The sequence below is a fragment of the Spermophilus citellus genome (assembly GCF_964194105.1).
Source record: "Spermophilus citellus genome assembly, chromosome: 3".
Classification (NCBI taxonomy): Eukaryota; Metazoa; Chordata; class Mammalia; order Rodentia; family Sciuridae; genus Spermophilus; species Spermophilus citellus.
The window spans coordinates 174,804,052-174,818,954 of record NC_138184.1 but is presented as its reverse complement, the minus strand read 5'-3'; the positions used below and the strand labels follow the sequence as shown (position 1 = coordinate 174,818,954).

At 46.2% G+C, this 14,903-nt stretch overlaps 1 protein-coding gene across 5 annotated transcripts in view; it reads left to right on the top strand.

The window, feature by feature from the left end:
• The window catches only part of ATXN7L1 (ataxin 7 like 1), a 241,486-nt gene that overhangs the window by 72,652 nt on the left and 153,931 nt on the right, over positions 1-14,903 (top strand). For 4 of the 5 annotated variants that reach the window (XM_081283610.1, XM_081283615.1, XM_081283614.1 and 1 more), the window contains one exon: positions 9,542-9,646. In XM_081283610.1, the coding sequence (XP_081139736.1) occupies positions 9,542-9,646 (105 nt within the window). Of the gene's footprint in view, positions 1-7,112; positions 7,170-9,541; positions 9,647-14,903 lie in introns of all 5 variants that reach the window. The other variant, XM_081283611.1, reaches the window with a different exon arrangement.

The window sequence follows — 14,903 nt, the reverse complement described above, 5'->3', positions numbered from 1 at the left end:
AACTTCTGTGTGTTGGACCAGTCATTCAACTAAAGAGTGGGAAAGGAACTTACAAGAACTTTAGGTGACACATTCAAACCCTAACAGACCACAGTCCATCTTGTAATGTAAGGAAAAACATCATATGAGGATCATCACTTCCATGTTCTCAAACCAGTATGACTCCCACCTGTATCTCATCAAGATCTTTCTTGGGGAAGGCAGAGTAGGAGAAGGAACAGCATCACAGACTATGCCAGGAGACCCAACCTGAACCCAAGAGATGCTCCAGGATGGATGTGGGAGGAGTCACCCCAGAATCAACTAAAAACTGGCCTCATATAGACAAGCTCTTAAATTTCTCTGACAAGGGAGAACTAGGGCAGGAAAAGGCAAAAGAAAAGAAAGCAAAGCAATGCCTATGGAAGAAGAGTTGAGGGAAAATGCCCAGGGAGCCTCGGGATTTTGTGGAAATACATATCTCAACGGGCATCCTCAAGTTAAAGGAAATATGAGCATAAAGGTTTAAATGAATATTCAAACATTTAAATGAACCAGGTAGGAGAACCTGAGAGGGGAGGGAGCCTGGTGATGACTCATGACCATTTTTAAGCATTCCTAGTCCTCTCTTCTGATCTTCTCTTGAAGTGCCACTCAGCCTGAAAGCCAAGAGAAAGGGATTAGAACTTCCCCCAATAGACTGATGCTTCTTTCTTCCCTGAGCCAGAGTGAACTGTACAGTATTTGTTGACAGGTCACTGGTTGAACATGCTGTGCCCATCCTCGTCCTTCACACTGAACTTGGACCCTGCGCGCCCCTCTTGACAAGGGGGAAATTGAGCTGTCCTGTTCACAACTGATCTCTGAGCCCAAGCAACCCTTGCTATAAGAATAGCTTTGGCCAGAAAACCTTACCAGGACTCAGCAACATGCCAAAGTGTTGACATGTGCCTCATCTGTCCTGAGATGTCAAGCCAGGACTTACCAGCCAGCAGGACTTACCAGCCAGCCTGGCTGGAATGATAGACAAGGTGCGTGTGGCTGGGTGGGGAGAAGCCTAGGTGTCCCTGCAGCTGCTTGAGAAAGTCAGGGTTGGTTTTACATCCACAGGAACATTTTTAGGAACAAAGTATTGGCATCGTTGCCTAAGCCAGGCATGGGAATAGGGGAACCCTTTGCAAAATTATTCTCTTTGCTACCAAGGTCATTGCGGTCCAGCCAACCAGTTATATCCTCTGCCAGGCTGGGCTCAAGTTGCCACCAGTATGCCCTGGACTGAGCCTTGTTGTGTGCCGATCCAGTGTGAGATGGGGAAAGAGAGGAGGAGGGAATAGTGGGAGACGTCTAGATCTTCCAGGCCCTGGATGATGTGCAACCTTGATATAAAGGGCCCCAAAGCCAGGAAATAGGAACTGAAACCAGAGGGATGGCATCCGGAACACCTGAAGCCACCCCGAATGCCAGCTCTGAGGGGCCAGTCCTGGGGTTGAGAGTGGGAAATAGCTGTGTTTAACAGTGGAGGAAGGAGCCAGCCTTCACACACTTGGCGTAGTGGGGACAGGAATAAGTCTCTTCTTCATTAGTGTGGCCCACCTGAACTTGTCTCCTTCTTAGATTCATACCGCACTTGTCTTCCAAGGAACTCAAAAAGTGAATAAACAGATATAATTATTGACCTTATCCTTTAGATAACAACATGGACTTTAGGGCAGTTTATTGTCATTTACTGCTTCCCCCTTTGAGAGATGAGAAAATGGAGGATTGTGGAAAATAAGTTGACTTCTTGGGAACTTGGGCCTAGTGAGTGTATTAATTGTCAAGGAGCTACCAGGTGCCAGACCCTTTGGCTAGGGAGACATGAAGGGCGATAGCTCATGATTCCCAGCTTCCAGGAGATCCCAGTCTGGTGAGAACCAAGGCATACCCCAGGCTCTCAGGAAAGCCGCCCCCATGGTGCTGAGATGCACCAGGAGGGACAGAGGGAGGAGAGCTTCCCAGAGGGCACTCAGCTGAACTCAAGAGACAAGAAGGACATGGATAATATGTTCTGCTTTATTTTTTACATTCTTATTATATGCCAGCTCCTTCACAAATATGTTGTTCAAGTCCAGATGAGGAAGCAAGCTTCCAGAGGATTATCATGCCAAGTGGCAGGGCCAGGACTTGAACTCCGTGCTGCCAGCTCTATGGCCCAGCAATCAGGCATTATATTTTTAAGGCCCATCTCTTGAAATGTTTTGTTCTAAACTCTGGCCTATGGCTGGCTAAGGCCTAGGCCTGGGAAGCATCCTGGAGACCCGGTGCAGCCCCCTGGCCTCTATACCTTGAGTACCTATCTCTAAAACTCCTTCTGAGGAAAGGGAGCATTAGGCTGTGGTTGAATTGGATGGTTGGGGCTGGGGCTCCAGAGGGGTAGCCTTATGGGGAACTTCCACCTGTCTCCTTTGTTTCCCAGGACCTGCCTCCCAGCCAGGCAAGAGGGTGCCTCCCAGCCACAGCAAGGAGAGGAGGGCAACTTTGGCTTGTAAAGAGGAGCTTGGCTCCCTAACCTGTGCCCCAAAGGAGATCCTTCCTGAGGCTGCAGGGCCACTGCTTCTGTTTGCTTTCTGGTCCCCGGTTTCGGGTTCCCTTTCCACATTTCACTGTTTTGAAGCCCAGGCAGGCCCTTGGTTTTCAGAGATCTGAAAACTAGAAAGCGGCCATATTTTTCTAGAGGGGGAGTTGGACCTTCTGCTGTGGCAATGGGAGATGTCAAGTCTACCGTTTTAAGACTCCTAATTTGTTTTGTTTTATGCATTTAAGGAGATTTGGGAGTTGGGAAACAAATAAAATCACTCTGTCAGAGCAAAGGAGAAACATTGTTGTATGTCCCTTCTAGCTTTTCATGTGGCGAAATGATGAAAACGTAAACAGAAATTCCACTCGCAAAAGAAAATTAATAAAAATTGTATGATGGGCATATTAAGATTGATAGGGGGAAAGAAAGTCTCTTAGGTCCAGCTGCTTTGTGTCCTGATTTGAATCTGCTTGGAGTCCGTCAGAGGTGTCCTTGAACCTCAGTGACTGTTCTTTCGAATAACTTGACCTATCTGAGTCCATGTAGGTAGAAGCCCACAAATCGCACTCTGTCAGCCACAGCATGTTTCTCTGATAGTTTTCCAAGGAAGTCCAGTGGCACCCAGCCCTCTGGCCATCGTCACATGGTTGTCATCCTTGGGTCCTATGAAGATCTGTGAGTGCAATTGTCTCCCAGTGAGCTTTTTAGGCAGGGCTCACATCTGCCTTCCTGGAAAGGCCTTGGTGTGACGAAATTAACACAAATACAATTCCATTTTGTTAATTGCAATTTTTAAAAATGAAAGCATACTTTTAAAATTAAATGAAATTATTTTCCAAAATGCACAATATTTATTGCATGTGCTGCCTTGAGATTTTTCTAATTCCTATAATGACAGAGTTGGTTTCACAACCCTGGAAGAGACTTTGGGGGAAAGCTAAGGCCATTTTCCAGGACCTTACTAATATTTCCAAGAAGTAAAAAGCCAAGGTTGTCTGTTTTTTTTGTTGTTGTTGTTTTTTTTTTTTTTTTTTTTTTTTTGTCTTCTTCTTCCCACTGCGGGACTTTGTCTAGCGAGCACAGGTGTCATCGATTGCCGATAAGCTGTTCAGCTGCCTTCAAAGCGCAGTCGGCATCATTCCGCTTCTCTGGGCTTCTCTCAGGATTCCCGCTCGCAGAGGGAAGGGATCAACCCTTCCCCACTCTTTCTTGAGTTTTTCATCTTTCAGGCTCTCTCCAGTTGTTGCTTCATAACGTCAAAGTCTCAAGCTTTGGAAGGTGTCCAGGGGCAAATTCAAAAGCACACAGTACCTAGTTTGATCATGAATCCACAAAACCAGCTGTCTTCCCATCTTGGAAACAAGTCCTGTACAAATAGTGAATTGGAGATGTCACCCTGCCCTTTCCTGAACTGTGCACCCCTTGTCAAAAGGGAACACTGGATATAAATGAAAGTTCACATACACAATTTTTCTGGGCAAAATAATTCTCCTTAGAAAGCTGTTTACTTTGTTCTTGAATAAAATGCTACTCTCTTTCTGTCAATTTCTTTTTTAGTCTCAACTCTTAGACAGTTTATTGACTACATTAGGAAATCCAGAGTTATTACTACACTTTCATAAAAACCATCCTATTGTCCCAAACTTTGTGCCTTTTTACATCATCCCTGCGGAGCTCTTTCCCCCTCCTTCCACTCTCTGCCATCTGGGAGGGTGGGGTCCAGGGGGGGAGAGGCAGTGAGAGCCAGACAGAGGCTTGGGGAACCTCAGGTGTGTCAGGAAGCAGGCCAGGTGTACCAGGCTACCTTGCTAACATGAGTGTGGTCAACTCCACCACAAGTGAGAACTGCACCAGAAGTTACATCAGGGAAGCAGAAGGCTACTTGCTTTAATAAAGGGACACGGAGAGTATCACCTGTGGGTGATACACTTATAAACAGCATTGATCTCGTACCATGAGCTTGATCTGTGACTGTTCTCCATAAAAACCCCATAACAAGTAAGCATTAAGTCAACAGATGTTGGAAAGAACTCCAGTTACTTTACCACCCCACACTTCCCCTATGAACAACTTGTAGCTCTGTGTGCTCATTTGACACAGGAAGTGGTCACCATGTTTACCTGGCTCTGCTGTGCATAAGCTCTTGGGTTAATTACAATTGATGTCATAACCATAATTTTATATGAATATAATGATTTACTCGCAAGTAAGTTCACAAAAGCCTGTCTACATCCCCATGTGGTGGATGATGTATATAATGTAATACACCCATTTTATAGTCTGGGGAAATAGCCAGGGAAGAGTGATACCAGAGTGAGTGCCGGACGGTGGTGTCCTGGTAAAAGTCTTACAACCAGTTCTCCAAGAGTAGCAAGTCCTACTTGTAGTGGATGCTGACTTTGGTGTTATAAATATAGTACTCCTCCTTTTCTAAGGTTTTGCTTTCCATGGTTTCAGTTATCTGAGTCAATTATAGTACAAAAATGTTAAATGGACAATTCCAGAAATAAACAATTCATACATGTTAAGTTGCATGCCATTCTGTACATTGTGATGAAATCTTGTGCTGTCCTGCCCAGGACATGAATTAGTCCCTTATCCAGAGTATCTACTCTGTATATGCTACCCACTCATTAGTCTTAGGAGCCTTAGGATAGCCCATTAGTCATCCCTTTTAGAAGATCCCTGAGTCCATCTTCTGTTGCTATGACAGAATACCTGAGACGAAGTAATTTATAAAGGGAAGTTTATTTCAGCTCACAGTTCTGGAGGTTGGCAGTCCAAGATGAGGCAGCTATATTTGGCATGGGCCTCCTGTGACATTATAACACAGCGTAAAAGTGGAAAGGCAAGTGGTAATGCATGGAAGAGGGAAAGCATGAGGGCAAACTCACTTTAAAACAACCTTATTTTACTAGAAGGAATCCACTCCTACAACAAAGGCATGACTCCTTCTTAATGTTTTAATCACCTGTTAAAGGCCCACCTTCCAACACAGCCACAGTGGCAATCAAATTTCAACATGAGTTTCAGAGGGAACAAACATTCATATCCCAGCATCTTTCAAACTGGCTGCTTCACTGTGAAGTGGGATCTTGCTCTGTGATTAAAGAAACAGCATTTTGCAGAGGAAGGAACCCTGACTTTAGATTCAGTGCCCTGTAATCTCATTCTGCCGCACAAGTCACTGCCACAGGACCTCTGGCAAATGACTTTACCTTCACACTCTTGCCTGAAAAGCAGAGGTGTTGACTTCATAGGTTAATTAGGAAGAGTAACCAAGGGGGTATCACATCACAAACTCCAGCCCGTGGTAACTCGTCCACAGTGGTTATCGTCTGGTTTGTGGCATTTCGGGGGATTTCACTTTTCTTCTTCACTTTTGCCCATCTGCATTTCGTGTTGCACTGGTAAATATTTAACCACCAGCTCTCCAAAGAAAAGACCTGGTTGTAGTGTTTGCCCATTTCCATGGTGCAAATACTCCCACCATGGCTGACTTCAAGCCACCACCATGACAACCCTGAATGTGGAGTTGGGAAGGGGAATACGCAAGTGGCCCTCCAGGCTGGTGGAAGCCCACGTCAGCACGCAGCTGTGCACTCAACATTTTACTTAGGGGACAAATTAAGGAAGAGAGAGAAAATATTGAGTGCCAGCATTGTGTCTGGTCTATTCATGTTCATCTCCCCTTCATCTCCAGCCCTTATTAATCAAATCAAACAGCATGCTGACCTTGAACGGCCAGCCAAGTGAAGTGGAGGGCTTCTGGGAGCCAAGAGCCCTTACCTTGCTCCCCATCTGCCGGGCTCCCAGACCTTGGGCGGCCTGTAGAGGAGATTCTAAGATCAGTTCCCCCAGCAAGAATCAAGCAGACAAGTGCAAGGTTGAAACTGCCTTAGAGGTAAACCACGAAAAGTCCCAGCAAATAAAGGGCTTGAGGGGAACACACGCCCAGGTGGATACATCTCTGACTAGCCTAACCTTGACCTAGAACTCAGTGACACAGCAACTGTGTGTGCATGTGAGGAGATGGGGGGGCGGGCGGGTAGGCTCTGCAGATCACTGGGCGAATACAGAAGAATGGGACATTAGACGGCTCCTGAGAGGCCCCCAGTGGATCGTCAGGCATGAACAACAAAAGTGCAGTGGATCGTCAGGCATGAACAACAAAAGTGCAGAGACACAATCCATACCTCACGGATTCAGCCTCCTGGCAGCTGGTTCAGACTCTGGCCCAAGAGTAGGTGCTCAAGCTAGGGGTAGAGCTCAGTGGTAGAGCACTTGCCGAGCATGCACGAGGCCCTGGGTTTGATCCCCACCACTGAAAAAAAAAAAGATGCTTAAAAAATTTGTGATAATGCGGGCTGGGGTTGTAGCTCAGTGGTAGAGCGCTTGCCTAGCACACATGAGGCACTGGGTTTGATCCTCAGTACCACATAAAAATAAATAAATAAAATAAAGGTATTGTGTCCATCTGCAACTAAAAAAAATTGAAAAAAAAAGAAACTTGTGATAATGCTTGGTTCGGGTGGATTCTTTAAATTTTTAATTAATGAATTTTATTCCTTCATAGCTTACCTCTTGCAGAAGGGATACAAGACAGCTCAATAAATTCCTATTGAACAAATAAGTAAGTTTTAGCCCTAGCCAGTTCCTGGTTTTGCATGTTCCTGAGTAGAAAATGTGACTTTAAATCTAAATGAGATGCAAAGCGTTAATACAGGTTGCCAGTCATTTTTTAAAAAGTCTTCTGGCTTTTCTGTATTTTTCAAATGTATCCTCAAAAGAGCATGGATTGTTTCTGTTATTTAAAAAATGAATATATTTTATAAAAATAACCTGCAAAGAAAAGTGAAGCAAGAGTGTTATCAGCAATTAAAGCTCCAGGGGGGACGTGTTCCTGCTGTGACGCTCTAAACCGAGGGTCCTGTCTCCCTGGGGCTCCCATAGCTCTGTCCTGCATCTGGTGGGACCAGTGCTCACATCCTCACCATTGTCGCAGCTCCAGGCTCTCTCAGCTTCTCTTCCCAGGGTTCTCCCACCTCCCAGGTGATAATAATGTTCCCCTGCATAACGCCCAGGCAGATGATGTAAACACAGGCACGAACAGAGACAGATGAGCCCCCAAGAGGAGTGAATAGCAGACCTCACCCACCCGGAGGGACCCGTAACTTAGAAATTTGTTGGAGCCTGTTATCCCTCCTCTTCCCCCTCCATCTGCTCCCCACACCAGAGGAGATAGAGGAGGTCACTGGTAGGGAAGTCCCCAGCCAGGCCCACCAGGCCCACCCTCCCATTTGCTGGCCTCCTCCCAGAGAACTGGTCTCTGTTCCTCGCTGTGTGATAAGTGTACCAATTCCATTTCCCCCAAAGCATCAGGGCTGCCCTGATAAGGGAATGCAGAGCCTTGGATCCTCCATTAAAGCATTTGTGGGGTTGTCAATGAGCCTTCCCACTTCTTGAGACCTCGACTCTTTCTTCTGGCCTAAGATCACAGTCTGGGAACCTGTGTTCGGGTTTTCATTAAAGACACAAGTGGAGACTTCCACTCTCAACCTGAGGAAGTTCAGGGGGTTTGTGACCGAGACACCTTTGTGCATACAATGTCATGAATTCTTCCATTAACTCTGTGAGGTTGTGGCTACCGTGTTCTTAGAGCCTAAGTGGCTCGCTTGAAAGCAGACAGAGGTATGCTCCAGGGCCCTGTGGCCACACAGCAGTGCCTAAGGAGACATGACTAGGGTTCCTCAGACAAAACTGACCTTTTTGTGTGTGTGACAGCTTTTTTGAGATATAATTTGTATACCACACAGCTTGCACATTTAAAATATACAGTTCAGTTTTTTAGTGTATTCCACAGAGTTGTACAAACACTACTGTCAATCTTAGAACATTTCATCATCCCACCAAATAGATCTCTCACCCCAAGTCCCTCCAGGCCTCCCTATCCAATGCAGCATAACTGCTTTTTATCTGTGCAGATTTGCCTATTCTGAACATTTCATATAAATGGAGGCATACAGTATATGGCTTTGAGGGTGGCTCCTTTCTCTTCGCATAACGTTTTCAGGGTTCATCCACGTTGTAGCACTTGTCAGTACTTCATTGCTTTTTATGGATGTGTAGTAGTATTCTCTTATATATATGATGCATTTTGTTCATCCATTATCAGTTGGTAGCCAACAATCAGTTGGATTGTTTCCACTTATTGGATATCCTGAATAATAGCCAATGAACATTCATGTGGACGTATGCATTCATGTCTCGTTGGTATGTCCCACATATCATGCCTTAAAATCCGTCAGTGATTTCCCATTTTTCCTAAAATCAGGTTCAAATTCCTTACGTTGGTCTATGATGTTTCTCCTTCTGCTATCAGAGGCTCCAGGAGAGCAGTTCTCCCTGGCACCTAGCACGATGCCTGGCACCCAGAGGCACTCATTAAATATTTACTGAATGAATAATGGATAATAATGGCAACAAATGAGTCACTTGTTCGCAGGATTCCTTTAGCCTTGGTGTCTCCCACAGGTGATGGGGAAAATCAGGTGATTGCTGAGGACACGTTGACTCCTCTTGCTAGCCGCAGCTGAGTTCTCCCCTCTCGCTCACCTAAGGGACCACTGCTGAAATAGGAAAAGGCTTGGGGGAGTCCCCACAGTCCTGAAATAAAGAGCCTCACTGGGTCTCACTACCACCTGGGTTCTGTCTTCCACCGGGATCATCCCCCAGCATGTAACCGGGCAGCCCCTGACACTGCTGACCAGACCACCTGTCATCTCAGCTTGTTTCCAGGGGTGCAAAGAGGCGTTCTTTGAGGCAGATGCTTCTCTGAGAGGTGGGGAGCTGCACTGTGACAGACTGCATTTCCTTTAGTAAAGATGATTACCTTTCTGCCTGTGTTGTTTGAAAAACTGTCCTTGAAGAAATTCCAAGAGGAAACTGTATGCCTTCTGAGACTTAATTGCTTTTTCAAAAAACATTGTTTTCATTTTCCCACAGATATGCACTTATTTGGCCATTATCCAGCACATGATGACTTCTATCTCGTAGTGTGCAGTGCCTGTAATCAGGTCGTCAAGCCACAGGTTTTCCAGTCGCACTGCGGTAAGTGGACTCCTGCACCCGGCAGGGGCACAGGCAGCCGCCACTCCGGGCACAGTCGCCTTCCACAGGGCCCCCCAGTGTCTGTCTTTGCCCAAGGCTGTGGGTAGACTCTTCCTGGGGCTGCTGCCTCTGCTCACAGGGTAACTGTTTTAGGATCTGTAGTCCTCCTGCTGAAATGCTCGGTCCTATGGGGGAAAAAATGAGAGAAAACCTGCAACTCGTCATGGTAGATGAGGCTAGACTGAAACCATCCGCCCAACCTGCTGACCTCTGCAGGTAACCAAGGGGAGGGGAGAGCAGTGGCTTGAGGACACGCTCCTGCAGCCTGACATTTTCTCCTCTTGAAACAGGGGACTGGAGAGCGGTTTCCCAGACTCACATAAGGGGGCTGGAGCCAAAGGTAGCCCAGTTCATGGGCCATTGAATGCTGACCCCAGGAAATGGCATATAAAACCTCAGGTTCCACTTATCCGTTTCCAAGAATCCCCTCTTTTCTTTAAAAAAAGAAAAAAATCCAGCTGTGTCTGGGAACTCGCTTTCCCTCTGTATCTTAATGTCCTCGGTGTGATAAGTTCCTTCAGTCGATCAGCAGCACACCCCCACTCCCACTCCACTCAGCGCAGGTGCCATGGACAACGACAGAGCGCACATGGCCACTCCCTCAGGCATGAATGAACGGCCAGCTTGTCTTAGACAAGAAACTTTTGAATCTCACTGGGTGGAAGTTTCCTGTCTTGAACAGGGAGCTGGCCCAGATGATAGCCAAAGCCATCATAGACAGTAAGTCCAGAGCAGTATTTCCCAAATGTTTTATGAATTTCTGAGCCCCTTTTGATGAATGTAAATTCTGCTTTATTGTTAAAGTTTTGAAGCACATCCAATATTGTACTTTAAAAAAAAGCAATTATAATATTGAATGAGCTTTTGCAAATGGCACATTTCCCCTTTCTCACACTGGGGATTTCTGATTTCCCCTTGTCCCTTTATTTATCACCATGCTGTAATAAATAGGCAAGGATAAAAGAATTGAATGTGTTTGGGACTATAGAACAGCATGTATATACTAATATCATCTATGAACACGTGTATATGATCCATATATATCTACGTATATACAAGGCCTCTGTGTATATATTGTAGGTGTATTTTGTGCTTGTAACATGCAGAAAGAGAACCCAGCTCAAGGGGCAAGACTGACAGTACAAAGCAGAGACAGGGCCCTAGAAAGTGCTGTGCAAAGAGCTCCAGTGAGAGGCAGAGTCCAACTCTGTCCTTGGTTACTTGGTTAATGTCTCCGGACTTTGGTTTCCTTGTCTCTTCCATGAGGAGGTAACTCCTGTGGACGTACCCATCTCCAACATTTTCATTCCTGGCAGTGTGAGTGTGAAAAGAGCAGGCATGTTCTGGGCATGAGCTGACCTTCTTGCTCAGTGTTCTGTGGCAAATGGCCCTGTCTTCCTCCTGGAAGAGAGACAGGGTCAAACATTTCCGAAGGGGAACCGTCAGAGGCCCCGTGGTGGTGCCTCCAGCTGAAGTGACAGGTGGGGTATCAAAAGCAGAGCAGTGATCAGAAGTGCCACCAGTGCTCCGTGAATGACCTGTGAGCTCCATGCTCCATTGCCTCTTTGCACCTCATAACGATGCAGCCAGGAGCTCATCCCGAACATGGTCACCGTGCACTCATCCATTCACAGGACTGTGCCGCCACTCTAGGCACTGGGGTACAGCAGTGAACACAATAAGTGAAAATCCTGGCCCTGGGGAGCTTGTGCTGTACTGTAAGCCTTCAAAACCTTCACTGGGAACTTAGTTTGCCAGCCGTCTTTGATAGAAGTACCCTAAAAGGGACCTGGGATCCCCCTGCCCTGCAGAATCTGCCTAAGGGCAAAACCCCATCTGGCTAGCAGAGGAGCTCTAGGATTTGGTGTGGCTGATACACATGCCTCCCTCTACCTTGGGGCTTTTGGTGCAAGAACCAAGACTCAGCTTATGGGAAAGCAAATGGCATTGTGGCGCCCTGCTCTGAGCAGTGACAGAAAATTAGTCTGGGGCTTTGGGGTTGCTGACTTCATCACTCGAAGCCCGGTCTCCATTGAGTTTCTTGCTGAGCCAACTGACAAGCAGCAGTGGGGACATAACCAGAGCTCAGCAAATTGAGGCACTGAAGCCTCTCTCCTCTTCCAGGTGTGTGTACCGATAATCCAAGACCCATATTTATCAGGACTGGGAGAGAATGCACGGCAGAGCTCAGAACCATGGCAACTTGTCCGGGGGAGTATTTTTTAGTTTGTCTAAGAATTTCTCCTATAATTTCATGATTAGTTGAGGCTGCTCTAACAGAATGCCAGAGGTGGATGCTTATAAACAACAGAAATCCGTTGCTTGCAGTTGTGGAGGCTGGACGTCTGAAGTCAGGGTGCCAGCATGTCAGGATTCTGATGAGGGCCATTGTCTGAATTGCAGATGGCCACCTGCTTACAGTATCCTCGTGTAGCAGAAAGGGGACCAGAGAGCTCCCTGGGGCCCCTGTCTTACAGGCAGTAACCCCATTCATTATGTAATTGCCTCCCAAGTCCACCCCCCTCACATTGGAGGTTAGGGTTTCAGCGTATGGATTTGGGAGGACACAGACATTCAGTCCCCACCAGTCTGTCTTTTTCCGCTGTTTCACCTTGTGTGATGACCCTTGTTCTCTTCAGCAAGTTAATAAGAATTCCACTGTGTCCAGGGCCGGGCACTGTGCCAAGTGCTTTCCATATCTTTGAGCATGTAACAGCCCTGTGAAGGAGGTATGAATTGGTATCCATTGAAGCTGAGGAAGCTATGGCTTAGGAGATTTCAGTGTCTTGCCCCCGGGGCCTCAAAGCCGGGCAGGTGCTGAGCCTGATTTCACATGCAGCTTCATAACAGTGAGGGAAGTGCCTGCTGCGTCGTCATCTCACCGCCTCTATCTGTACACAAATATTGAAAGCAGAGCTCTTGAAGTGAAACTGGGGCGGGGCTCAAGCCCCACCCACCTGGCCTTCCTCCGACTCCCCTGCAGTCCCACCACCAGGGCTCCATAGAACATCACTTGACGTTTGTTGACGTAATGGAGATGGCAGGCTTTGGAGTCAGACAAAGGCTCACAGGACTTCCCCACTGTGTGACCTTAGAAGGGTCAGCTCATCTTCTCCATCTCGGTTTGCTCATCTGTAGAATGGGTTAGTCAGCCTGCCTGGCAGGGTTGTCCGGACATGACTGGTGCGAGGCCTGGAGTTCACTTCCTCCCCTCTCTTCAGGCATCTGCTCACACTGCCCCCAGCGGAGATGGGACTCCTCTCTCTGGATATCCATAGAACTCTGTTCTCCTGTGCCGCTTGCCACCTTCTGCCACGCAGTTGTCTGTGGACTGTCTCTGCTTTCAGCACCAGGAGATTCCTTTTCAATTCTGTACTCCCAGCACTCAGAAAATGAGTTCATCACAGGGGCATGGCAGCATTCAAGACCTTGGTATACTGGCCTTTCAAGCTAAATGGAGGGGTGTGTTGTGGTGTGTGTGTGTGTGTGTGTGTGTGTGTAGGCAGTCAGTTGTGGAGTTAAAGAAAATTGTTTCTAACTCAACACTTATTTTTTTTAATTTATTTTTCAGTTGTAGTTGGACACAATACCTTTATTCATTTATTTTTATATGGTGCTGAGGATCGAACCCAGGGTCTTGCACGTGCGAGTCGAGCGCTCTACTGCTGAGCCACAACCCCAGCCCTTACTCAATGCTTCTGACACCAAATATGTGGGCTTTGCATGCCAAGCCATTTTCTGTGAACACCAACTGGGTGTCCTATAATTTAATTTGATTCTGACAATAACTACTCAGAGTTAGTGCAGATGCCACAGGTTAAAGGCTCAGCCCTACAAAACAGCCTCCTGTTGCAGATGCCAGTCACAATCAGTGAGTCTCAGATTACCCCCACTGATGTCTAAGTTGACCATAGCTGGGGATTCCCACAAACCCCTCGTCAGGTTTGATAATTTTCTGCAATGACTCACAGAACTCAGGGAAATATTTTCCTTTCATTTACTGGTTTATTATAAAGGATGCAAATGAACAGCCAGAGACACATAAGGCAAGGTCTAAAAGGGTCCCCATACAATTGTGGTGCTACCCGAATAACATGTGGATGCCTTCACCGACCTGGAAATCTGTCTGAACTCTTGTTGTTAAGGGGCTTTTTGGAAGTTCCATTACACAGCCATAATTGATTAAAACACTGGCCATTGGTGATAAACTCAATCTTCAGCCTCACCTTAAAACTCTCTGTGGGGGGACTGGGGTTGTGGCTCTGTGGTAGAGCGCTTGCCTAGCACGTGTGAGGCACTGGGTTGGAGCCACAGCTCCATATAAAAATAAATAAATAAAATAAAGGTATTGTGTCCATCTACAACTAAAAAAGATACTTAAAAAAAAAAAACCCTTGGGCTGGGGTTGTGGCTCAGTGGTGGAGCGCTTGCCTTAAATGTGTGAGACACTGGGTTTGATTCTCAGCACCACATATAAATAAAAAATAAAAGTCAACTAAATAATAAAATAAAAATAAAAAACAACTAAAATGGATAAAATAAATAAAAATTTTTTAAAAAACCCTCTTTGGGGACCTAGCTATCAGTCTTCTCACTATCTACAGAAACTCCACAGATTGCAAAGGTCCTCAAAGCTCAGTGTCCAGAAACTGGGAACCAAAACCAGATACAAAAACAAATGTGCCCCTCATGCCAGCACTCAAGAAATTACAAGGGTTTAGCTGCTCTGTGTTAGCAACTGGGGACAAAGACCAAATATATATTTCTTCTTATATCACAAGTCACAGTAGCAATGTGAAAAATAGGATAGCACCATGGAGAAATCATGAATTTTGGAGTCAAATGGATCCAGGTTAGGATCCTGACTGACATTTTCTAGTGGTGTAACCTTGGGCTGATGAGGTAACCTTTCTGAGACTCCTCTTCCTCATCTATAAAATGAGAAGGCCTGTGCCTGCCTTGTGGAGTTACTCTGAGAAGCAGCATATATAGTTTTCTGGCGCATGGTAAGGAAATAAAGAAAGGGTAGCTATTATTGTCAATAAAATGTGGCTACTTTTTATTAAGTCAAAAGTTTCTTATGAAAAATGGGAAAACCAATTTAGTCAAGTGTTTCCTGTCTCCGTTCCCCGCCTGTCTCAGGGGATGTGCGCTCAGGTCAGCCCGTGGACTTTCGCCTCTGATTCATCTTGAGCTT